The 26,470-nt window shown below is 40.5% G+C and overlaps 1 protein-coding gene across 1 annotated transcript in view; it reads left to right on the top strand.

Moving 5' to 3' along the window:
- ntn4 (netrin 4) overlaps window positions 1-24,120 on the top strand; it is a 32,167-nt gene extending 8,047 nt beyond the window's left edge. Inside the window, exons 3-10 of the mRNA XM_085138620.1 lie at window positions 1,190-1,468; window positions 9,682-9,808; window positions 10,983-11,168; window positions 18,531-18,744; window positions 19,099-19,190; window positions 19,738-19,806; window positions 20,374-20,547; window positions 20,623-24,120. Of these exons, the coding sequence (XP_084994746.1) occupies window positions 1,190-1,468; window positions 9,682-9,808; window positions 10,983-11,168; window positions 18,531-18,744; window positions 19,099-19,190; window positions 19,738-19,806; window positions 20,374-20,547; window positions 20,623-20,762 (1,281 nt within the window). The 3' untranslated portion in view covers window positions 20,763-24,120. The remainder of the gene's footprint in view (window positions 1-1,189; window positions 1,469-9,681; window positions 9,809-10,982; window positions 11,169-18,530; window positions 18,745-19,098; window positions 19,191-19,737; window positions 19,807-20,373; window positions 20,548-20,622) is intronic.
- Window positions 24,121-26,470: the final 2,350 nt, after the last annotated feature.

The raw sequence follows: 26,470 nt of genomic DNA, 5'->3' as shown, positions 1-26,470 counted from the left end.
ACTCTCCGCCAGTCATCCAGCCAATCAGCAAGCAGCAGGGTTGTTTTTCTTGAACCAAAGAAAAACATTCAGCTGCACACAAACACACACCACTCACACAATGATATCAGTGACAGCTCGGCACACTGCAAACTCACACGCTGCTTTCATAGTGAGAGTCGGGGCCAAAAGCGACTTTTTCACCTCGACGACAGCAGCGGCGATGGTTGCCAGTGGCAGCAGTAGCCATGGAGATGGCAGCCCATAAAGGGATCTTCAATTTGAAGGATGTCCATGGACGAGAGAGTGTAAAAGGAGGGGTGCAGTGCACAGAACCCACATTACCAAGTGAGGACATGACCAATAATGGCCGGGTGTAAGGTCAAAGTTTGGTACATGAATGAAACCAAAACAAACCCCTTTAATGTAACAGATGTGGTGACATAAGTGATATAAATTTATCCACTTCTGTAACTAAATACACCTGAAGAACCAAAGAGGCTTGAAAACCACATTTATATACACTCGTCATGGGCATACATTTTCATGGGAATTATGAGCTTTGAGTGGTGTCTTTGAACTGAAAACAACAATTAGATGCACAAATAATACAAATATACACATACTCCCTCACGAGTATGCCCCTTAGCAAGTTGCAAGTATGTTCGGAGGAGTAAAGGCGAGGCTTTCAAACCAAGAACACTGTAGCAACTGTAAAGCATGGTGGTGGCATTATGCTTTGGGGCTGTCATCACTGACATTCTTCTCCTGTATGTACACCTAATGAGACCCGCAGAGCATGCATGACTTTAAGGAAGGAGACAAAGTTGCAGCTGGCAATCAATCAAACCCTGAAAATCTACAAACGCCTGTAAAAATGTATTCTAAAATCTGTTCTAATGTGTTTGTAGTGGTTAATAAAATAGGAAGAGTATACCATTGAAGCTGTAAAATAAGTTGTAAGACATTTTCCATGAAAGACGTCCCAGACAATGAGTAGCACATTCCTCCAGTTAGATGTAGCATGAAAAAAGTAAACCCGTGTCAATCATTGCTGTAATTTAAATGATGCGTGTCTTACAAAATGACTTTTTAGTTCCATTAGATCACAGTGAGCTGGGTAAATAGAGGAATTTCCATTTTTTGGTGTTTTGCTCATTTAATTTTTGTTTTCTTTTTGTTTCCTTGATTGTCTCTTTCTAAATGTCAGGTGATCTACCGAACCCTTCCGAAGTGGGAGTCCCTGGATCCTTACGGGCTGAAGGGCCAGCAGCAGCTGAAGGTGACCAACATCCGGATCAGACTGCTGAAGCATCAGAAGTGTCCCTGCCAGGCCAAAGACCTCACCTCCGCACACGAACCCCTCCCCACCCGACACTTCGCCATCTACGACCTGATAGTGAAGGGGAGCTGCTTCTGTAACGGCCACGCCGATCAGTGTGTCCCCATGCCGGGATACCAGCCCATCAGAGACCGGACCAACCACGTGGTAAGAGGAGAGAAGTTAATGTTCTCAAACTCCGGTTACTGCCTGTTTCTGGTTGTTTTTAAATCCTTTATCAATTCCAGTGCTAATCACACCACTATTCATCTTCTCTTTTTTTCCACACACATACATCTTTTTTCTGTTGCTAGTCTCACTTGTTTTGATTCTTCTGACCACGTAGTCACACGCCATGCGCTCGTTTTTCACTCGCTCTTGAGAAATCAAGCTTTGTTTCCCATCATGTTGGCAGTCGTGTTAAGAAAACAGACTAAAGGAGGGGTCACGTTCATTCCCTCCTGCTTCCTCTGCTCCTGACTCCGGCTGCCGCTCTCTGTGTGATTACAAACGCAAGAGATGGAGATGTCGGTTCAACCTGTGGTTTAATGGTGGTGTTGATGCGAGCAAGTGTGTCGATGAAGGTGTGAAGTGACAATGTTTTTGCTGGAGATCAACCTTAAGCATTTCAAAGCCAAGTTCCTATGACGGCCATCTCCACAAACAAACACAGCCGGACGACTTTGAAGCCGAGCGCCTGCTCTGCTGCAATCAGCCATGCCTGACAGGAAAGTGAGAGTTTCCTTTGCAGCCTGTGAGCAGAGACATTTACACAGATAAACAGTGGTACTACATCAAAGCTGTAGCCCGTACATGAATAAAAACTTATTTTCTTCTCACTAAATGGATCATTTTAAGAGATAAATTTTGTTCATTTGATCTTTAAATGATTAAATTAGAGAACAAATTATAATTTACTGCAACAAACCACTTACACTGTATTTGCAACCCTTTGTGGTGCGTCAAAACCGCCACCCCTCATCTTGAATTTCATTTAAAGGAAGTAGATGAGTTTGTAGGAAGCCAAATCTGGTGGGCAGATTCTTGGATTGACCCCAGAAACCTTCTGAATTTTTCATGAGCATGCTGGGTATACGATGCCATCATTCTGGCAAACGGCTTCCTTGACACGTCTCAGGACTTTAAGTAGAACTCTTCTTTAACAATCTGACCCTAGCAGGGCATAACCCTCGTCTTCTTCACACTCTTTGTCTTTTTCTTCATTTTATTCGTCTTCATTGTCTTCTTAGTAATAATCTTCATCTTTGAAAATGGAAGTAGAGCTTCCACCTCAAGCTCTACTTCCTGTTTTGTTTTTTGTTTTTCTGTTAGTGCACAACCAGAATATCAGAAAAGGTGAGCATCATCCCTGATCTGATGCTCAGTTTTTAGGGTTTAGACTGTAACCTTTGTAAACTCGGTCTCTGGATTCTAACCAAGCTCTCATTAGCAGTGACGTGAAAGTTAGGCCAGTCTGATACAGAAGGTTTCCTCTTTGTAGTAGTTTGAGATCCACAGTCGTCACACGTGTGCACATGCAGGTGTTTGGGGACTGATCTAAAGATATTAGCAGTGCTAGAAGAGGTCCAAAGGTGCAAAAGGATAAAACTTTTTAAAGGAAATCTGAAAAACTAAACCATTCTTTACTTTACATGGTTCCATCTTTCCCTTTTCTATCTATTTATCCGGGTGTGGGCTCCAACCACCAGCTCTCCAGGGGGGTCGTGGTGGCATTCTTAAACCACCTGGCAGGCAAAATCTCTCCACTGTGTCCTTATAATTGGACAATCCTAGCCAGATGCTGGAACCACCTCAGCTGGCTTTTTTTATGTGGATCAAAAAACTCCCTCCTGAATGACTGAGCTCCCCACCTGATAAGGTGAGCTCAAGCCTTCAGATGAGCCTCACTTCCACCACTTTTATCCAAAATCAAATTCTTTCTGTCACTACCCACAACATGTGGTCAAAGGTGATAGCAGTAACGTAGATTGACTGGTAAATCCACAGCTACGCTTTAAGTTCTCTCCCATTCCACTCTTTCCATCCTGTTAAAGAAGACCCCAAGAAACAGCTGCTCCCCAGTGAAGTGGGCACTGCTGCGTCCATGTATTATCCTTTTAATTAATCAGTCAAGCGGAGCATGAAATGATAAAGTTATATCCCCTTGAGACATGCAGCTGAAAAAACCCAGAGTGCTAATTTTTTAAACTGATATGAAACAGCGAGCGTGTTCAGTATTCTGCGTGATAAATGAATGAGGTCGTTCGAGCGTGTTTTTATTGCTGATACGAGCATTTTTGCCATGAAGCTGGTGATAAACGATTTATTGACCACAGCTCTTTCAATCTTTTAATCTGACTGTTTGCATGCCAAGAAATTCCAAGTAGGTCCGCTGAGTATTTTCATCAGGATTTCCTCCATCAGTGGGATGAAAAATCCTCTGAAACAGACTTTAAAGGACAGGGCAGAAAAACCCTCCTCTGCATGCTAAGATAATTACAATAAATCATTTGAATGTAGAATTGTGGAGAATAATACTTAATTTCTTTTCCTTTCTTTTTTTTTTTTTACAGCAAGTATTATTCTAGCTGCACGTGAGCGTTACAGTTCGAAGTGTAAATCTGCCTTAACGGTCCTCACAAAATTACCTCAGGTCATTGGAGCGTGGTTGCACTGTGTGCCATGCGGGAACGTTCGGTAAACACACAGGGGAGGTTATATAAACGCCTTTTTGTCCCGCCTATCAGCAGTTTGTTTTATGTCTCCGTTTCAAACCAGAGCTGCTGTTTCTGACAAAACCCAAACAAGCAGTGCTGCACAGGACAGGAGATGAGGGCAGAGATTAGTGATCGCTCTGAGAAAGCTTTGTGTGTGCGTGCATGTGTGCGTGTGTGTGTGTGTTGTTATGCATTTTTGGGGTTCTTCATACTGTAAACATGTGCAAACTTCTAAATTTGCCATTCTGTATGCTAAGCAAACAATGCAGTATTCACTTCTCTATCCAAATGTGTACTTTTATCACACATGGTTTGCTGTGTGTGTGTGTGTGTGTGTGTGTGTGTGTGTATGTGTGTGTGTGTGTGTGTGTGTTAGGTGTGCACGTTTTCTCAGGCATGCAGTGTTTTGTCTGCTCTAAGTGTGCCTGTTTGGCGTAATCAGCAGAGAAAGTGGCTCTGATAGTCACTGAGAGACTGAAGGGTTGCTCTGTTTGTTGGTTTTGTCCTCCCGTCCACCCACTGGGGGCTTTGTAGTTCAGCGTGATTAGCCACAAAGCTAACACAAGCACATTTAATGGCATCCCGTGCCTGCAACTGAACTGTCAGGGGGAAATCAGTTCTGTCAGGGATCACTGTGTTCTGAGTGTGACCCTGAGCTCTGGGATGAGTTTTCACTTCCAGAGTAGCTGCTGACCATTAAGCATGCAAGTGAATGAGAAAAAGCTGTCATCCAATAAAGAGCAGGGCCTGTTTCACACGTGCTGTTTAGTCCATTTGAATCAAGCTCTGGTTTCACCGCCTCTTGATGGGGTTTGTTTTTTGCCAACATGAACACAGTGCGAACTTTGGTGGGGACCAAAAACAACCGCACCTTTTAAAAAGGAGTTCTAAGTTTGGCTGCAGATGATCTCCAGAACAGTTCATTTATGGTGGGAACGTGATTCAAATCATAATCCAACCCAGACTGATGCACTCAGGTTCTTAGTGATGCATTTTGGTTCACTTTGAGTTTTCTGTTTGTGAAAGGAACCAAAACACAAGTTTGCAAACTCATCATCTGATTCAGACCGAAATAAACAAGCTAAAAGTGTGGAACCACTTCAGAAACATGAGAGGGTGGAAGAGTAATTTTAATCTGAGTCATCTTTTCAGTTAATAACTTGAAATTTTTTTTTAAAAGATAAAGCTGTATCCCGAGAGGGACAAAATGCAGGTGACAGGAACTGAAGTTAAAAACATGGATAAAACAGATAAGACAGTTTATTTATGGACCCACAGGAGCAGAGCTGCTCAAACGCACGGAAGCAACATTCCACCACTTTTTTTTTTCAAAGAAAGATTATAAAATATATTTATATATATATTAGGGGTGCAACGATACACAAAATTCACGGTTCGGTTAGATACTTTGGTGTCACGGTTCGATATTTTTTCGATACAAAAAAATGTTCATGCCTTTTTAATTTGTCATTTATTAAAATTATAAATATATATTTTAACTCAAACGTACAGTTTTTAAATTTAATGTTGCTGAAACAACAAAGTAATAAAATAAAATAAATCTATCTGATCGAGAAATCATTCATCTTTGGAAAAGAGAGTTTATTACAGAGAAATGGCTCTTCCAAAATAAAAGCTATACTATACGCTTCTTCTGGGCTATATTCTCAGCAGCATATTAAACATATCAGGTCCCCATAAGGAGAATCATGTGCTAACGGCTGTCTAAATGACTCGGGTAAAGTTTGTAGCATGCGTGCTTGTTGTTTTTGTCTGCTTCCACTTGTCTTTGCGCTAGGATGATGTCGGTGTAAATGTGCAGTCATATTCGTTGTGTTCCCACTAGTGCTGTCAGCGTTAATCTCGTTAAAATGACATTAACGCCATAATGCCGCAAATCTCCGTTAACAAGTTACCGCGGATCGCCTCGTGAGTAGGGCTGGACGGCGTCAACACGTTAACAAGCTAACTGCGCTAACGCACTAGTTCCCACCAATTGAGCATTGAGCAACGACATATTGTTTTACTTTTGTCCATGACACGCTTACCATCAGGGTCATGCTTCACATGAAAACCAAGATAGTTTCAAACGCCAGATCTGAATGAGGGTGGGGGAGGTTCAGTTTCGGGTAGCGTTGAGGCAGTTGCCATGTTGCAACGAGCTTAGCTTCTGTCTTGCTAGCTTGCGCTGCGCTCAGTGGATCTGCCCTCGACAGTGCAGCCTAGGCGGAGTAGTCGAACGCAGATCCACTGAACGCTCAACACAGACAGCATCGTCAGAAGAAAAGTTGATAAAATTGTATTGTTTGATACATATGCGTACCGAACCGAAAGCACTGTATCGAACGGTTCAATATCGATACGAGTATCGTTGCACCCCTAATATATAGCTTATGTTGTTGAAATTTTCTGTCATTTTCACGCCATTTTATGCACACAAAATAAGTGGCAAAGATATCATACTATGAGATCTATGCTGGCACAAAACCCTGTTTTGGTGTTAAAAAAAACTGCTAGGAGTGCAAAGTAAAACGCAGGCCAGATTTTGATTTTGACTTTGTTAACTACTAGAAGACTGGAGGATATATTAGTTATATTAAGGGTAATAAAATCTCACTTTCCACATGTTTTGTTGTTGTTGTTCTGTGGGTTTTTTGTTTTTTCCCTTTTGTATGGATATTTTTGTTGTTAAAAAAAAAGAAAAAAGAAAAATGCGTGTAGTAACAAATTGCTGAAGTTGATGGTACTGTACAGTGATTCCTAAATGTTAATGAAAAAAAAAATAAAATAAAATAAATAATGGCCAGGCTTTTAGTGAGCCATGGGAACATGAAAAAAAAAGGAGTGCAAAGTTCTTCAGGTGATTTAATAACAGTTAATTTCAGTAATTACCTACCGAGAGCAGCTCAGAGACGAGTGCAACCAGTGAGGCTGTGAAGGAGTGAATGATGTCCCGACAACAATAATACACAGTGGAATAATTTAAATTAAACGAGCCCTCATCTGTATGAATCCTGCTTTCACCTGAGCTGTCAGATACACCTGTAACTGACGGTAACTGTGAGGAAAAACAGGAGGATTCAAAATTAGCCAGAGAAAATGTGAGAGACGACGAGCGAGAAAGCGAGGGGACAACTATCAAACTGGAAAGAGTGAAAACAGAGAAGACGCGTCAAGGAAGGAGAAGCTGAAAGCAGGGTGTAAGAGCCGATGGAGACGACGACTGTATATGTCCTTAAATTCAGTCTGATGTTCGATCACTTTGCTCGGTTATAGCTTATAATGTAAACTTGCCATTTTTAAGTAATATTAGAAATAAATACCAATACAAAGCCAGATCAGATGTGCTTGCCCCTACTTAAACAAATAGTACTACAGGGGCCACACTCACTTTAACTAATGAGCAATCCTCCTGTCCATCCGACTGTTTTCATTTCTCTCACTTAAATCTTTGCCTCGTTTGTCTTTCACACTAACTCCTTATACAAGAGGGGTATCACTCATTGCAGCATTTATCTGGTTTCTTTTGTGCCAATGTCCATCAGTGTTACAGATGTGCACAAATATATGGCATTAACAGTGAGATTACATAATAACTATTTGGTTAAAAGTTCAACGTTCATATTTTTTTAATTTCCTCTTCTGAGAGGACCCAGAGACACTGCTCAATGCTGGCTCAGGATTAAGCTATAAATGAAGCCAAAATGTTGTGTAACTTTGTACATGTGCAGTAGAAGAAGGGAGAAAAAAGCCTTTTAAACCTTTTATTTATGCATTTTTATGCATTCTCTATGTCTCAGTGACATCATTTATTTAGATAGGTGCTTAAAAATAACAGTCCAAATAACTGCCTGTTTGCCTTACAAGCATCCTCCAGTTTCTGTAGAAGTAAAGTAAGGGTTAGGGTTAAGAAGGGGGGAAACTGAAGAGCAAACAAAGGTTTTATCATTAATTAAACTTGGAGAAAGACCGGCTACTATCGCTAAACAAAATAATACGTTTAAAGGTTAAATTATCAAAACACTGTCGCCTATGCTGAGCAGCAGCATGCCATCACAAACCACACAGTGACAATCCTGCAAAGGCACTGTCCTTTCCTGGAGCCTCAGCGCTCCTCAGCTAATTGGTGATTGGAGTCAGCTGCCAAGCGCTCTACCTCAGGCCTCATTAACACAAGCCAGAGACCAGCTGGTGACCTCCGGTCCCTGGGGAAGAATGTGTATTCCTGACCGGTTGGCGAGCGGTTGCTGGCAGCTACACTCACCATTTACTGCCTGGGTGACTCACTGCTCCATTACCAAAAGGCTCCGGTGAGAGAGAAGATGACGACTTCCTGTCTCTAGGCCTTTGAGACTGCAGCCTAAGGTTTTGAGTATAATCAACAGTCCTAAGGTGCAAGACACGCCCACCAGTCCAGTGTCACATCAGGCCCTGGTAGAGGTGTAATAGGCCTTTATTTGTTATGTTACATTTAACACGAGAAAACCTCAGCTATGTAAAACCTGAACTCAGAAAAGGCATTTTATAAAGTGGTAATAGTTAATGAGCCTGTAATGCTTTCATCTGTCTCAAAGCTTTTGTGGAGCTGTTACGGAGATAAATCAAGCACACCTACAGTTGTGGTATTTACTTATAACTGCCGTGCAAATACTAAAATATTTGTACTTCTTTGGGAACTTTTGGGAACCGGTAATGGTCTTTGTGTAAAAGTGCATAAATGCACAGACAGTCCAGCCCCCCTTGTCCACAGTCTGGATGAGTTTGCATCATTGGGTGTGTGTTAACTATGGCATATCGCCGTATGGTAAACATGTGGGTTGAAATACCAGCCGTCTGGACTTAAGCCAGAGTTTTTTCCTGGCTTTTTCCGCTTCTCCTCTTTCCCCTCCTTTCTTTGCACATTTTATATTAATCACTACTCTTTGCTGTAATCATGTCTCCTGATTACCCGGACCTCTCATTTGTGCAATTTCTCCTCCTATTAGTGTGATTAAAACCGGTGTGTGAAACCAGTCATGTGTGTGCGTGTTCACCTCGACATTGCGGGGCTGATCTGGGGTCAGTTCAGGCAGAGGGCATGCTCCATGTGGCCATGCTCCTATAGGATTTTTGAACCGGGGACAAAGTATGACGCATTATGACACCGTGGGAAATGAGTGCAAAGAATCGGTGTGCGTTTGCAATTATTTTGCACGCCTGTGTGCACGTTGATTATTGCGAGTGTACCCCTGCAGTTGCCGTGTAATTGTGTCCTACATTGCGGTTGCACGGTGTAACACAAACAAATAAAGAGCTTCCTCAGATGCTTTGCCCCCCCATTCAATCATTATCCAGCATGCATGGCATTCCAGCTCACAGGAATGACAAGGAGATTGTTATTGTGCTCTCAGTGCTGCATACTTGCACTCGTACACACATACTCATAAACACACGCAGGCTTTTCAGAGCTGAGGCCCATTCCCGTTTCTATGCAATGAAGCCAAACAATAAATCTCCATTCACTGATTTTGGACCAAGAGAATAGGAGCGATTAAAAAAGGAAGTGGTTAAGAGAGAGTGAAGAAGCTTGTCCTTTCCATCACACTGACCTCTTTGTTCCTGCTATTCGTCCATCTTTACCTCCGTCTATCATGCTGCTTGTTGCTAATGAGCTCTCTCTCTCAGGTCCATGGGAAGTGTGTGTGCAGACACAACACTGCAGGTGATCACTGCGAGCGCTGCGCTCCTCTGTACAACGACAGACCATGGCAGCCTGCCGATGGACTGACGGGAGCGCCACATGAATGTCGGAGTGAGTCAAACAAAATTGTTCACACCTTTTTCCACCACAGGACTCTTGTATTAAAACTTAGCCTGTAAATCTTAAATCTAGATCCAAGCACCTAGATGGCACAAATGGCAAACATTTGAGTCTAATCCTGGCTACCTTTAGTGCTTGTTGGTCAGTTACAGCTGGGCTTGCCACAGGTTACCCACAAGTATTGTGTGGGTCACATGTTATCCATATAAAGGTGGAGTTTGAAACTACAGTGGTGTCTCCCGCTGATTAGCGAACTCCTGTTTTAAAGCCTCGAGATGTGTTTTCACAATCGCCATCTCGGTGTTGGGGGGCATTACACCTGTCAAACTGTAATGCAGGTGTCCTAAAATGAGCTCAGAGAGGACAGAAACCTGAGCATAAAAGCAAGAGCTCCCCTCATCTTGATTTGAAGTATGAATACAGATGCTGAAAGCAGGACCTCATGGTGCTTCAAGGCAGGGCATGTCAGAAAAGCTACCGTAGAAAAACGTTTTGATCCTTTGGTGTCGGCTCTTACTATCATTGTGAAGTGCTGGGTTGTTCACCCAGTGATAGGGAACGTGAGCTGGGTTTAGACCATCGTGAGACAGGCTGGTTTTACCCTGTTGGTGATGTGTGAAAGCAAAGTTAAATGCAGCTGATAATAAATAATCGAAAAGTTCTTTTCCCATATAAAAAAAAAAAACAACAACCTTATTTGATATAAAACTGGCTCTTCAAGGTTGTCTCCTTGAGCAGCCATGCATCAGTCCCGACGCCCCTGTTATGTTTCAAACCCTCCCTGCACGTACTCACAACTGAGCAAATGGACCCAACTTGGCCTCTGGCTATGGCCATGAGTGCGAACACCAGTTTTCCCTGGAAGAGTCCACAGTGTTCAAACCTGAAGCGGCAAATCAGGTCAGAAAGGTGAACAGGGCCATTGAGTTCAGGTTAACATCTTGAGGTATCTGGGAAGAGAATACATGGTTTAAAAGCAGTCTTTATTCATAATCGGCCATATTTGCCCTTTAGAACAAATCCAGGAGGTTATTTAAAATCTTCATACTTTATTAAAATATCAGAACTAACAGCGTCCAAATACTCTCTGAAATATTTGTACATATAGCCAGTTGCCAGTTTGATATTTTCATTTTTGATGGCTATCTTCTTCTTCTCACACCAGAGTGCAAGTGTAACGGACACGCTCAGAACTGCCGCTTTGATTGGATAGCGTGGCGAGAGTCTGGCCAGCGAAGCGGAGGCGTCTGCGATTGTCTGCACAACACCGAAGGGCGACAGTGTGAGAAATGCAAGCCAGGCTTTTACAGAGATCCCAACCGGCCACACGCCGTCCCCGACTCCTGCAAACGTAAGCTGCACACACATTTTACTAAACTACAGTGGGAGGCAGACTTCTAGGAGCACAATTGGTGGCATCAACTTGTTTAGTGTTTGTAACTGATATGTTTGCTCAGAGAGATCGTCAAATGTTTCAGATGTAAATTTAAAATGAACAAGCCCACAAAATGAACTGTATGTGCCCCATGAATTAATCTATGTTAGACACCCTTGATGTAAGTCTATATACCCTCATTGGTAACACTTTGCTGGTGCCAGGTTGGACCCTTTGTCCTTCAGAGCTGTCTTAGATCTTCATGTCACAGATCCACCAAGGTGCTGGAAACATTTCTCGGAGCTTTCATAGAGGTCAGAAGTCCATATTAACGTGAAAATCATGGCAAATTCTGACCCTTCAATCTGAATCTTGTAGCGGAAACAGAGTCTTGTCAGAGCGGGTGTGAATTTTAGCCTTAGTTAATGGGAGCGGCACCTGGTGTGATCTTCTGCTGCAGTAGCCCATCTAACGTTTCATCCATACCTTGGATGAAACGAGTAATCAAGTTGCTTTCTACTGAAGTATTTTTTAAATGTGAAAGAGCAGCTAAAAGCTCAGCCGTGTTCTTGACTGTCCATTTACTTTCTACAGTATATTTTATAAAACTGCTTTCTATTTGGAATGATAATAGGAATTTCACTGGCACACGACATTCAGTATGGAGTCACAGCATTAGACCAGTGGTGACAAATGCACCACACTGGCACAGCCCTTTGATTTTTCTCAGGAATGCAGAGGACGGAGATCACAAGCCGGAACATGCTGCATAACACTCAGTCCTCACTCAGTGTGTGTGTGTGTGTGTGTGTGTGTCAGAGGCAGCAGATGCCCCATTCTCCATCCAGTTACTCCATAGTTAATCATCAGATGGAGGCATACTTGCGTCTTGACTCAAAGCTCATCATAAAACTCCTGCTTGTCCTTCTCGGTTTGTTCTGCCATTTTTAAGATGTGACTCAGAGCTTGGTTGTTAGCTGTGAATGTGTGACGGTCCTTTCTCCGTCACTGTGTGTGTGTGGGGGGGTTGTGATGAGGTGAGTCTTAAGTAAACATGAGATAGTCATCCATAAACACAGACCGGTGGCTACAGTCTCCCTCTGATTATCTGTCAGATTTGTGAACTCATTCCCACAGGTATGCTGGAAATGAACACCAAGGAAAGTGTGTGTGTGTGCGCGTGTGCGCGTGCGTGCGCGCGCGTGTGCGTGCGTGCGTGCGTGCGCAAGCAAGCAAATCTCATTAAAACCTAAAGACTATCAAGTAGCAGCAGACCGTTCAAAAACACAGAGGGAAGAACATGTTGGCTATCAGCCCAATTTGCCGTCTCTCAGGGTTTGATTTCATCGTGCATTATATAATTCAAGAGATTCATTTCAAGATAAATACAAGCAGACATTTATAAGAACCTGTAAAATACTCAGCAGCAAATCTGTGTCTGGGCATGAATAAATCATGTCTGAAAAACAAGAAAAAGTGTCTGCAGCTCTGCTCTACAAAAGACAGACTGTATATGAATGGCCACCAGAGGGGTGGGGAGTATTTTGGTCATTCGAATCCAAAATGATCCAATTTCTTCCCTGATTTATTACCTCATTAACACATTAGTTTAGTTTATAATATAATTCAGTAGTTTACAGTTATTTTTACTACACAGCCTTATGCGTTTTGGAAATTATGATCCTATTTAGAGTAAAATAAATGATAATCGACAGTATTATTTGGAGAAACCTTGTGACAGAAGGGTTATTACTGTATGAGTGTGCAGAGTCCTAGGTTGTTCAGGAGGATCCACACCTCGCTTATCCAAACTAAGATAGCTGAGGCAAAATGCCAAACTCAACACTTCAAAACAGAAGTTCATGAGCAGAAAAAATAGAATGAAAATTAACAATGAAGTTTAAAAAATAACTTCTTTGTAGTTAGAGAGTTGTAGTTAGAGTCGCTGTTAGTTAACGTAACAGCGTTATTCTAGAAGAAAGTCCTGCCATGAAACCAGCAGCCAGCAGGGGGGGACTCCTCTGGTTGCAAGAAAAATCAAAAGCAACCCTTCAGCTCCCTGAATCTGTGACCTTAGTAAACACAGTTAAAATTAACTTTAAACTAGGGCTCCAGATGATTAATTCATCAGGATTTATAGTCATTTATTAAACACATATTCCTAATTGGAGACAAACAGGAGGATAAAACAGGGTGCGCTTCTCCATCACCTTATGGTTGATAAATTGTTACTGTATGAGTGTGCAGTGTTCTGGGTTTCAGATCCACTTGTCATGTCTGGTTTCAGTACACTAAAATAGCAATGGTGGAAACCCATCTCAAAGCTTCACTTGTGTATGAATTCACTAACCAGTGGGCGATGTCACAGTGGCTTTGTCTGTTTTTTATAGACACTGATTGGCCAGTTTGTTACGTACAACTTCCTGCTACCAAGTTGAACCCCTTTTTGCCCTGTGAACTGCCTTAACTCTTTGTGGCACAGATTCAACAAGTTGCTGAAAACATTCCTCAGAGATTTTGGTCCATGTTGACATCCATGATGCAAATCACCTGTTCCGCTACATCCTAAATGAGCGCTATTGGACTGCGATCTGGTGACTGTGGAGGCCATATGAGTACAGTGAACTCATTGTCCTGTGTTATCCTGCTGGAAGCAGCCATCAAAAGATGGGAACACTGTGGTCATAAAGAGATGGACATGGTCAGCGACAATGCTCAGGCGGTGTTTAAACAAACACCATTATATCACCATATATTTCATTATATGACCATTGTCCAGTTTTAGTAAGGCTATGCAGATTGTAGCCTGAGTTTCCTGTTTTTAACTTACAGGACTGGCAGCTGGTGTGGTCTTCTGCTGATGTAGCTCATCAGCTTTAAGGGCTGAGATGCTCTTCTGCATCCCTTGCTTGTAGCAGGTGGCTATTTGAGTTACTGTTGCCCAAGAGATGGATGTTTGGGAAAATTCCAGTAGACAAGCAGCTTCTGAAATATGGAGACCATGCCACCTGTGATGTTCCATAACTTTTTAAGCTTGTCAACTCTTCTAGCCTCGTATGGCAACATTAGCATAAATGTTGTTCCAAGTCTCTTGCTGTTCTGTCTGGCAGTTCAGGAACAGTGAGTAGTTGATGAATTGCATACTGTATGGACTTATGCAACCTCATTTATTGTCCTTCCAGATTTTCTGATGTTTTCTCATATCTCTGCATCTCCGATAAGGTCACAGAAACAGATGCATGCCTTCTTTACAGCAGGTGTGATTTCAGTCATTAGGTTCGGAGCTTTACACCCAAAAACTCACCTCTGGGATAATAACTAATGAAGGCTGATTGATTAGAAAAAAAGGAGCAACAACATGCTTGGAGAACCCCTAAAATGAAGGTTCAGGTTGTGTAATCCCACTGCAGCAGCTCGCTGACAATGGAGGAATTTCCCTCCGTTGTGAGGAACATTTTTTTCATTCCAGCCTCTGAGGGGCCCGCGAAAGAAAACACTCTTGTCAAGCTTCACGCAAGCTGGTACACACCAAAGCAGTTTATCAGGAGGGAGAGTTACAGTGTGTGTTTGTGTGTGGGGATTTATGTCTGTAGTGGGTTTTCTCGTGGTTGTTCGGGCAGGTGTCGTATCATGTCTCAGCACACGCTCATAAAGTCTTTATTGTCAGAGCTCTTGCAGCTGACAGGTTTTTTAGACGCACATATTTGCTTACAGGAGTTGTTGCATTGTGAATCCTTCAAGTGGTCATAAATTTTCACACAAATATGAAAATTCACACGCTTGCCAAACACACCGTCACACGTGTCTTGGTTTTAAATGGCGCTGAGGTGGCACTGTGATCTCTATTAATTATTTACCTGTGCAGGATGCTTCCTAAGAAAGAGTGCTGATATGGCCTTTTTTACATGCCCACATCTATAAAGGATATAAATGTGATATCTTTATGATTTTATTGGTACTGTATTGCTAGGTCTTCTGATGGAGTTCAATCTTATCTTTGTGTGGGTGAGTTGCCTGATAAACTGTTTGGTTTGACAGTTGACATCGTTCTCTTGGGTCAAAGGCACAGTTTGGGTCATGTAACTCCCATCACCTGTTATTGTATTTACAGCGGTGTGGAAAAAGTGTTTGCCCACTTCCTCATTTCTATTTTTTAGCATTCAAGTCACACTTAAATGTTTCAGATCATCAAACAAATTTAAATATTAGACAAAGATAACACAAGTAAACACAAAATGCATTTTCAAATGAAGGTGTTTATTATTAAGGGTAGGGGGAACCTACATGGCCCTGTGCGAAAAAGTGATTGCCCCCTAAACCGAATAACTGGTTGGTCCACCTATTAGCAGCAACAACAGCAAACAAGCATTTGCAGTAACTGGTAATGAGTATTTTACAGCGCCGTCGAGAACTTTTTGCCCACTCATCTTTTGCAGAATTGTTGTAATTCAGCCACAATTGGAAGGTTTTCAAGCATGAGCTGCCTTTTTAAGAGCATACCACAGGATCTCAGTCGGATTCAGGATTCGGAACTCATGACATTAACTGAGACATGTGAAGCCTGTGGTTCCTTAGTGTTTTTCTGGGGTCTTTTATGACTTCCTGGAGGAGTCACCACTGTACTTTTGGAGTACTTCTGGTTGGCCGGTCACTCCTGGGACGCTTCACCACTGTTTCCTGTTGTTTGTATTTGTGTATAATGGCTCTCACCATGGTTCCTTGGAGGCCTGAACCTTTAGAAATGGCTTTGTAACCCTTTCCAGACTGATAGATGTCTGTGACTTTGTTTGTCAGGTGTTTCTTTAGATCATGGCATGATGTGTTCCTTTTTATAAAACTATTTAGACAAAATGGATTTCTTGTGACTAATCTTAACTGGCATTAGCTTACCTCCCAACATGGATCAGTTAATGGGAGCAGCTAACTGAAAAGAACTGTGTGCTGGGACATGGCTTACGTTATAGATATTGATTATCTTTATTGTTTCTGCCAAGTAAGTTATGTGACTGTTGTGGTTTGTTTCTGTTTGAGTGTTTGTTAAGAGCTTAAAAAAATAATTTGTGGAGCTCCCGGAGGCTCAGTTACATTTAGTGGTAGGATAAAGAATTCAATTATTCAGGAGGGGCTAGGAATACAGCTGCTACTACTCCACATCGAAAGGAGGCAGCTGACTAGGATTCCTTCTGGGTGGCTCCTGGGTGAGATGGTCTTGGCATTTCCTCACGGGAGGAGGCCCCAAACCAGACCCAGGACAAACTTAGGAGATTACATCTTCCAAACCTTCCTCTCCTCAGGTCTTAGCCAGCCTAAGACCTGGGGAGAGGAAGGTTTAGGTTTCTCTGCTTAGGCTGCTGCCCCTGAGACCTTGCCCCAGATGAGCAGAAAAAAACAAATTTTATCTCAAACTTTAACTAGCATACAGTTTGTTTTTGTTTTTTTGTTTTTTTGTTGTTGTTTTTTTGCATTTTTAGGCTTTTTAACCTTCTGATAGCACAGAAAGACGAGAGAGAGAGTAGCAGCAAAAGGGCAACATTAGATTCAAACCCAAGACTCTGCAATAGCAAAGCATATGTGTTGCCTCCTTAACCCACACGAGCTATACCAGCACTCAGAGTTTTTGCAGTTTAATTATAAAAACTCAGTGGTTCTTCTGTTTATCTACAAACTTCAAGCATTCATGTGCATTTCACTGCTGAGGTGGGGAAAACGCCTATATAAACTGATAAGCTTTAAAAACTTTTCATGTTGACTGTTGTATTTCTATTTTGGAACAATTTATCAAATAAAGTCCGTGAAGTGCTCTGATAACATTTTGAAGGCAAACATGCTTTAAGGTCAGGAATGAACTCTAATCTTTGTTTCTAAAAGCACGCCATCTCATTTGTTTATAGTCGTCGATGTGAATTTAACACATTCAGTTCGGTTTGAGAAAACTGCCTGATTCAGACCTCTGGCTTAAAGTTGTTGTTTTTTTCTTTTTTCTCCACCATGATTTATTTGAAAAAGGAGCTTGAGGGAGCTTCTGGGTGTACAGTAAGTAGTCATTTACTGGCAGTAAGGATTCAAGCATCATTAAACACAAGACAAATGACTCCAAACAACACCCCTTCTTTGTTTCTCTCTGCGGTTTATTTATGGGGGAGGCCTGACAACTCCGGGTCCCAGCAGATAGCAGTTTTCTCAGACGTCCAATGGAAACATGGGTGGGTGTTTAATAAGGTGTGTTCATTGTTTTTGGAGGTTGTTGGAAAACACCCTATCGGTACACAATTAGAGGGCTGAGAGTTTTACTGTATGCATTTGTTCATCTATCCATGTGAGGAGGATTAATTTGAGTTTTAGACCTTAAAAGCATATTGATCGACTTCGGGGAAAAAGCTTAGGATCTTAGGATCACCTAATCACAAATAAAGACGTTTAAACATCTGTCTTCATGTGATTTAAAAAAACAGAGACGCCTTTGTGTTTTAAGTGGCTGCCACAAAAGCAGACGATAGAGCAATTGATGAAATACTTAAGTGCAGGTGATAAATAGTAATTTGCTAATCAGCAGACTGTCAGACCTTTGGACTCACTGCTCACTGCTTTTCTTTAGTCTTTTGTATAGTATTTCTGAACAGGTATTTCATTAGGTACACCTTGTTGGTACCAGATTTTTGGGGGGCCTTTTTCAGCTTTATTTGATGGACACAGGGAAAACAGGACAGGAAAGCAGGGGCAGAGAGAGGGGGGAAGACATGCCGCAAAGGACAGCGGGTCGACTCGAACCCAGGCCGGCCACTCTCAGCCGTATGGCATGTGGTCACCTGCTCAACACACTGAGCTAAACCTGGTACCAGATTTGACACTCTTTTTGCCTTAAGAATTGCCTCAATTCTTCATAGCATTGATTCAATAAGATTCTGCAAACATTCCTCATAAAGTGGCACTTAATGTGGTTTTCTGCTGCTGTAGCTCATTTGCTTCAAGGTTTGAGATGCTCTTCTGCATCTTTTGGCTCTAATAAGTGATCAATTGAGTTCTATCAGGTCAAAGCGGTCTGGCCATTCTCCAACAAAAAATATTTACCCCAGAGAATCACTAATGATTGATATTTTTCTTTTTTCTAACCATTTTCTATAAACCCTAGTTATGGTTGTGTGGGAAAATCAGTTTCTGAATTATTCAGATCAACAACATACCACGCACATAAGAATTTATGACTATGAATTCAGTAATGAACTGACAACATGTCCAGTATGTACCTCGCCTCTCAGATAGTGCAAGGATGATGTTTTGGTATCATCTACCATTAAAAACCTTCCAATCTAATTTAATTTCACCCTTTTTATTCCCCAGCATGTAATTGTCACCCCATGGGCTCAATGCCCTTCCACTTGGCAGACGGCTCGCTCTGTGACCCCGCAAATGGGAACTGCATCTGCAAACCAGGCATCGGTGGAGCCCACTGCGACAGGTGCATGGTGGGATACTGGGGCTTTCATGAATACGGATGCCGTCCATGTGAATGTGCAGGAGACTGTGATCCGTTTACTGGAGACTGCATGTTTGGGTGAGTAAGAACTTTTATCTCCTGATAACAAAACTGTAGCGCCTAAAAACAGAAGCACTGAACTTTTTTTAGTCATGACCTTGTGTCCTTATATTATCAAATATCTGCCCAGTTTTTGTACAGCAAGTACAAAGGCAGGTCGAGACTGAGAATATGTTAGTATGGTATCATCACTCGACAGTATGTCTGCTCTGTTAAAATAGTCAAACATGTTTTTCATGTAATTATACGTAGCCTTAAATATACATATAATTTTTTTCTGCTTAAAGAGATGTTGACTTTAAGGACTTTAAGTATATTTCGATGCTATAATTCCTGTTTTATGATAACATGTATGCCGATGTTGTGTTGCAGCTCTGATCTGGAGTTGTACCACCTGGACAGAAACGCCAGTGAGTCAGTCAGAATCTTCAGAACGGACGAACTCTTCTCTGCTCTTCACTTAGGTACAATACAGAGAGTGTGTGTGTACGTGCGTCCATGTGTGTGTGGTTTATCCTCCTTCACGGTCCACTGACCAAGCGTTAATGGTTAAGTAATGAAAGTCTGGCTACGCTCTCAGAAAGACGTTGAACAAACATGTGTGTGAGTGTGTGCTTGTTTTACTCATGTTGTGGGGACATTAGGGACAAAAGGCAAGTCCCCGTAATTTAAATCATTACATTGCTGTATGAAGACATGCTTGAAAGTTGAGGTATGCAGATTCCAGGATGGAAACATGACTCTGTGCGTGTGTGCGTGCGTGCGTGCGTGTGTGTGTGTGTGTGCAAGGACAGTTTCCAAGTGGAGGTCTCTTCTCGCAGACCCTCAGTACCACCACACTGTAACTCCAGCTTTTATTGGCACATTCCTCACTGGACGCCACACACTGTACTTATTATTAGTCTTAGGACATCACATATAGTATCTGAGGCAACACGTACACACACATAGAGAAAAAGTTATTTATTTATGCTACAAATATGAAACTGTTCTTGCATGTCCCCCCTGCAGAGAAGTGTGAGTGCCAAGAGCAAAGTCTGACCAACAGCAAACTCTTTTGCACCATGAATTATGCATACGGTAAGCATTCAAACATCTCCAAACATGCACTGTAACTCATGTAAGCCTGGCTTTACCTGATTAGTTTAATGCATTTAAATGTAAATCCTCTATTTTACTGTATTTATGTCTAACATCGTTATACTCATGCTCATTGATTCAGTCTGTCTTTGTATTTTAATTATACGCACTTTATTTATCCCACAAGTTGGTAAATGAATATGTTACAGCAACCAAAACATTAAACAGAACCTGTAATAAAATGGTTCATTAAAAAATTACAAAAACAAAATAAAAGTCAAGATGTCTGAAGAAAGCATCACAATTCACTTTCTTTACTTGAAAAAGTCCCAGCATTCAGAGGAATGATTAATTCTGCTCCAGCCCCTCGGGGGGAAAAGAAAACCTGATCTGAGTTTCAAACTGATCCGATTAAAACTGTTTGAAGTTCATCCAGTAACCAAACTTTCCACGACAGCCTCCTTCATGGATCACATTGTTTTGTCGCATTTAATGCAGAAAGCAGTTGTTCTGGTGTAACAACACTCCAGCTCTGAAGGTCTTGTTGCATTTCTCCCTGACTTCCAGTGCTGAAGGTGAGAGTGCTAGCAGCTCACGATAAGGGCTCCCATGCTGAGGTGGAGGTCAAAGTTCAGAAGGTACTCAGTCAGAACACCAAAATGAAGATACAGCGCGGTCGCGTCACCCTTTACCCCGAGTCCTGGACCGCACGGGGCTGCACTTGCCCTATCCTCAATCCAGGCAAGAATTGCACATCCAACTTTGTTCATTGGTAGCATCCAAAATGTGCTTAACCCCTCTAACCTCTCCTCACAGGCGTGGAGTACCTGGTGGCTGGCCACTTGGATCGTAAGCGGGGCCGCTTCCTGGTCAACATGAAGAGCTTTGTCAAGCCTTGGAAAGCGAGTTTGGGCCGCAAAGTTCTCACTTTACTCAAGAAAGACTGCAATTGGTAGATGGGTCATTTAGAAAAACAGCACCGGATGGACAGCTGACGTGACGGATGTTGGTTTCCCATCTTCTAGGTGTGGATTATTGGGTCGCACAGGTCTGAGAGCAGGTTTTTAAGGGACGGGGACTTTGAGCTCTCGGCCTGTTTCCACTGCCGAGAGCTCAAAGCTAGTGGCAGACTGCACGAGCTAAAAGCACACAGGACGCAATTTCATTAAGACACGTCCATCTCGCATCTGTCTCTAATTCTTGCATTCTCATATAGGAGTCAAGAAAATGTTTTCTTTGCTGTCGCTGCTGCAGCTCAAGAATTTCAGCAGCATGTCCGAGAACTGAGCGACACTTTCTCCTCCTCTGCAGCACTTTATCCTCAGAAGGACAGAAGGAGGGAATATGGACACACAAACAGAGGAGCATTAATAATACAAACTCGCACACACATAAAACCTTCCTTTTTTGTTTTGTTTTTTACAGTGGACACACTCACAGAGGCAGCAAGTGTGTGTGTGCTGCAGACACAATGTGCGAAGTGTGACGCTGAACAAGCCATACAAGCCACTACAGGTGGTTAAATCTTAGCCAGTCCAGGTGTGCCTGTGTTGCAATCAGAGCGACTGGATTTCACCCCAATCGTGAATGTATTTGTGTGTGTGTGTGAGTGTGTGTGTGTGTGAATGTGTGTGTGTGAGAGAGAGAGAGAGGAAGAGAAAGAGAGAATGTGGTTGAATGCAGCAGTACATATATATATATTATGAGCACAGTCCAGATTGAGTCCAGCTCTTAAGCTTTTCTATAGTTTTCAACCGTTCCAATGTTTATGATGCAGAATGCTGTACATGAATTTCGCTCATATTTACACTCAGAAATCAGAAAACTTGTTATTCCTTCCTTTTTGTGCTCATGTACAGTATTATTTTGTATATATCTATATAAATATTATGCCATATCTTTCTCCAGTTGTTTTTTTTTTCATGGTAATATTAAAGGATAACTTCAAATTTCGTCTTGTTTTTGTCACTTGGCCATCGTTTATCAGCACTGATAAGCCTTCTGATAAACTGCAGCGCCTTCAGAAAGCCTACAGAGGGAAGAAACACACGAGCCAACAACCAGATTTCCACACGATTGGGGCCAAACGAGCAACACCTGTGCTTACCAGTACAGTTTGCAAAGTGATGCAATTAAAATTGAGGCCCCTTGTGAGAAATAATTTTCCACTGTTTTGCTATTTGAAGATAAAACTGATCCTGAATGTGATCCTGTTTGAAAGTCTGGCACAAGCAACTAATAAACACGGGAAATAAAATCTGTCTATAAAATCAAGCAGCTGTAGTTCAGACAGGTCATGAAGTCGAGCTCAGCTGCAAAACCTGGCACTTCATCTGATCTCATATGCCAGCCCGCATCACCTCATACCTATCTTCACATCCAACTGGCAAATCTTAAGATTCAGTGTCTTGGCAGCATCCCAAAAGTAGGCTGCCGAGGTTATTAGAAAGAAAGTTCTTCTAAGGGACATTTGAGTCTGCCTTCAAAAGTGAGTAAATCCCCACAAAGTCACATGTTAACATTCCCGACTTTACATTTTTGGGATCTATAGATGGTTGAATGTTTGTATAAATCCATGTGGAGTTTTAGTGACTGATTGTCTTGTATTTTATTGTCTTTACTGTGCCTCTGCATTGCTCTCCTACAGTTTACAGATGATATACTGATTTAACTAAATAACTTGGCAGTTAACTCTTGGGTCCAAATATGGCAAGGTAAGCCTCAAATAAAACCAATGAGATGGTTTACATCACTTTAACTAAGGGTGTTTTTATGCCTATGGTTAATTTACTCTGGTCCAAATCAGTCGATGAATAAACTTGTAGTATTTTTCACGTCGTTTAGTTTCAGGATGAAGATGGTGTGTTCTGGTAGAAGTGGATATGTTTGATATGTTTATTGATTAGCATTCAAATATCTCAGTGAAGACAGAACAAAGATTTACCACAAAGCAAGAAAGCATGAGACAAGGCTAATCAAAAGGTATTGGCTGAAGCATTTGCTTATTACGCCAACCCTTTTAACAAAAGATCTTTTAGCATGCAGCTCCTGTACACAGGGCTCGAAGCAAATAATAAAATTCAATTCAATTCAATTTCATTTATATAGCGCCAAATCACAACAAATGTCGCCTCAAGGCGCTTCATAGATACAGAGAGAAAAGCCCAACAATCATATGACCCCCTATGAGCAAGCACTTTGGCGACAGTGGGAAGGAAAAACTCCCTTTTAACAGGAAGAAACCTCCGGCAGAACCCGGCTCAGGGAGGGGCGGCCATCTGCTGCGACCGGTTGGGGTGAGAGAAGGCAAACAAGGCAAAAACAAAACAAACAAACAAACAAACAAGAAAAAACACCACCACCTTAGTAAGTAACTACATCAAAGCAAAAGAATCAAGAGGTTTTCTGTTTTTTGTTTTTGTTTTTTTTGTTTTTTTTTTTTTGCTCTTTTCATTCTTGATATATATATTTTTCTAATACTCTATTTTTAAACATATTTTTAAACAAGGAAAATGAACTACACCTTTTTAAATCACTGTCATAACTATTCCACAGGTTAACTCCTCTAACAGAAACACATCTCTGCTTTATATTTGTCCTTATCTTGTTTTTTTTAAAGAAATCTGTTCCCCTTAAGTCATATTGACTCTCTCTGACTTTGAACAGCTTCTGAGTACTGGGGCAAAGCAAGCTATTTTGTGCTTTATACATTATCTGTGCCATTTTATATTCAACTAAATCATAAAATTTCAGGGTATTCAGATTAATAAACAAAATGTTAGTTGGTTCTATATAGTTTGATTGGTTTATAATTCTTATAGCTCTTTTTTGCAACTTGAAAATAGGAAGAGTGTTCGTTTTATATGCATTACCCCATATCTCCAGACAGTAAGTCATATATGGAAGCAACAGAGTACAATAGAGTGTGTATAATGATTTTTTGTTCAGGACATGCTTTGTTTTATAGAGAATAGCAATGGTTTTTGACATTTTTGTTTTCACATGGTTTATATGAGACTTCCAACTCAGCTTATCATCAATTATCACTCCAAGAAATTTATTTTCGTACACTCTTTCAATTTCAATTCCATTAACCCTGATTTTAGATACATTTTTCATTTGTCTAGTGCCAAAAATAATCAATTTTGTTTTCTTTATATTTAATGATAACTTATTTACATCAAACCAGTTTTTTAATATATTTAACTCCTTTTCCGCTGTAGTCAGAAGCTGTTCCAGGTTTTTACCTGAGCAATACAGAGTGGTATCATCAGCAAACAATACACATTTTAACAGTTTGGAAATGCTACATATGTCATTTATGTATAATATAAATAATTTAGGGCCCAGCACAGAGCCCTGAGGAACACCACAAGTTACCTTCAACTGCTTAGATTTTACATTATTGAATTCGACATATTGATATCTGTCATCCAGGTAACTTTTCATCCACTTGTATGCTAACCCTCTTATGCCATATCTCTCTAGTTTATTCATTAATATAGAATGATCAATCGTATCAAACGCCTTTTTTAAGTCTATAAAAACACCAACAGTATATTCCTTATTATCTATAGCATTAGATATCCCTTCTACAAGTTCCATCACTGCCATCGAAGTGGACCTTTTCACTCTAAAGCCATATTGGTTATCACTTAGGAGATTATGCTTCTCAATATATTTATCAAGTCTATTAACAAATAACTTTTCTAAAATTTTTGAGAACTGTGGGAGCAGTGATATTGGCCTGTAATTGGTAAACTGACTTCTCTCTCCGTTTTTATGGATTGGAATAACTTTTGCTATTTTCATTTGTGAGGGAAATACACCAGTTTGAAAGGACAGATTACAAATGTATGCGAAAGGTTGCACTATATATTCTATAATACTTTTAACTAATATCATGTCAATACCAAAACAGTCAGTGGACTTTTTATTTTTAAATGTCTTCACAATATTAATTATTTCTCTATGAGTTACAGCACCAATAAACATGGAGGACACATTCTGAGTAATATGTTTATTTAGGTCGTTATTATTTCTTGACTCTGGAATTTCTTTTGCTAAATTAAAGCCAACATTTACAAAGAAATCATTAAATTCATTTGCAATGTCTTTAGTTTTATCAAGCACAATATCTTTATCTTTTTTAAAATAATCTGGATAATTCTTATTTTTTGAGCCCTTTTTGATTATACTATTTAATATCCTCCATGTTTCTTGTGTGTTACTTCTACTTTGCTCCAATAATGTGTGGTAATATTCTTTCTTACTTGTTCTTATAATATTTACTAATCTATTTTTATATAACTTGTACTTTATTTCAGCATCTTTTGTCCTCTGTTTTATGAATCTCTTATATAGATTATTTTTCTTTTTACATGCATCTTCTATCCCCTTTGTGATCCATGGCTTATTTGATCTGTGATGCTTTCTAGTGATTTTCATTAAAGGACAATGTTTTTCATATAGTGAAATTACAGTTGATAAGAATGCATCATATGCACTATTTGAATCTTCATTTGCAAAAACCTCATTCCAATTGTGTTCCTTTAAGTCCACCTGGAGGGCAGCAATGGCTCCTGTTGTTCTAAGTCGTATCATATCAAATATTTGATTCTTTTGTTTAGTTTTAATCCCAAAATAATTTTGAAAAATTGCAAAAACAGGAAGATGATCACTTATATCAGTTATAAGAAGTCCACCTACTATTTCATGGTCAATTTTATTTGTGAATATATTATCTATCAATGTAGCTGTATCAATTGTTATTCTACTTGGTTTTATAATTACAGGGAAAAGGGAGTTACTATACATTGTATTTATGAAATCTGTTGTTTTCTGATGTCCATTTGGGTTTAGCAAATCTATATTAAAATCACCACAAATTATTTGCACTTTTTTATCATTTAGGTTGCTAAACATAGCAGCAAGTTTTTCATTGAATGTCTCAAGGCATGAACCTGGTGTCCTATAGATGCAACTTATAATTATATTGTTAGCTTTTTCAACATGGATTTCAATAGTGACACATTCCAATACGTTATCTATGGTGCTTGACATACATTCAATCAGACTACATTTCAAAACTTTATCTACATATAAGGCAACACCGCCTCCTTTTTTATTCACCCTGTTCATTGTAAATAATTCGTATCCTTCCAGTCCCATTTCACTAATTTTCTCATTATCGAGCCATGTTTCTGATATTGCAATTATATTAAACTTTTTTAACTTACTTAAACATTCTGTAATTTTAGAAAAATTTTTATACAGGCTTCTACTATTGAAATGTATGACCGACAATGCATTTGCCATTTTAATATTCATATTGAATTGGTCATCCGTATAGTACTCACAAGTATTATTGGTGTTATTGTAGAAGTGGGTATCTGGGTCAATGTTACTTTCAGGGTCATGCATGTTGTGCTCTGCATAGTTAAACATTTTGAAGTTCGTTTTCTCAGCGTGTGTGGCAAAATAACCACCTTGACAGTCCTTTTCATAATCAAATTCTTCCTCTTCAATATCTCTGAATGGAAACCTATAATCTGTGTCCAAACTTGTCATTTATGTGTTTTTGTTTTTGTTGTTGTTTTTTGAGCCGTAAGGCCAAAAACACTTTCCATACCCATTGTTCATTATCCAATCGTCACTTTTCCAA

Source organism: Neolamprologus multifasciatus, chromosome 17 (genome assembly GCF_963576455.1).
Source record: "Neolamprologus multifasciatus chromosome 17, fNeoMul1.2, whole genome shotgun sequence".
In the NCBI taxonomy this organism is placed as follows: domain Eukaryota; kingdom Metazoa; phylum Chordata; class Actinopteri; order Cichliformes; family Cichlidae; genus Neolamprologus; species Neolamprologus multifasciatus.
The sequence above is the reverse complement of the archived record's forward strand: the minus strand, read 5'-3'. Positions and strand labels throughout refer to the sequence as shown.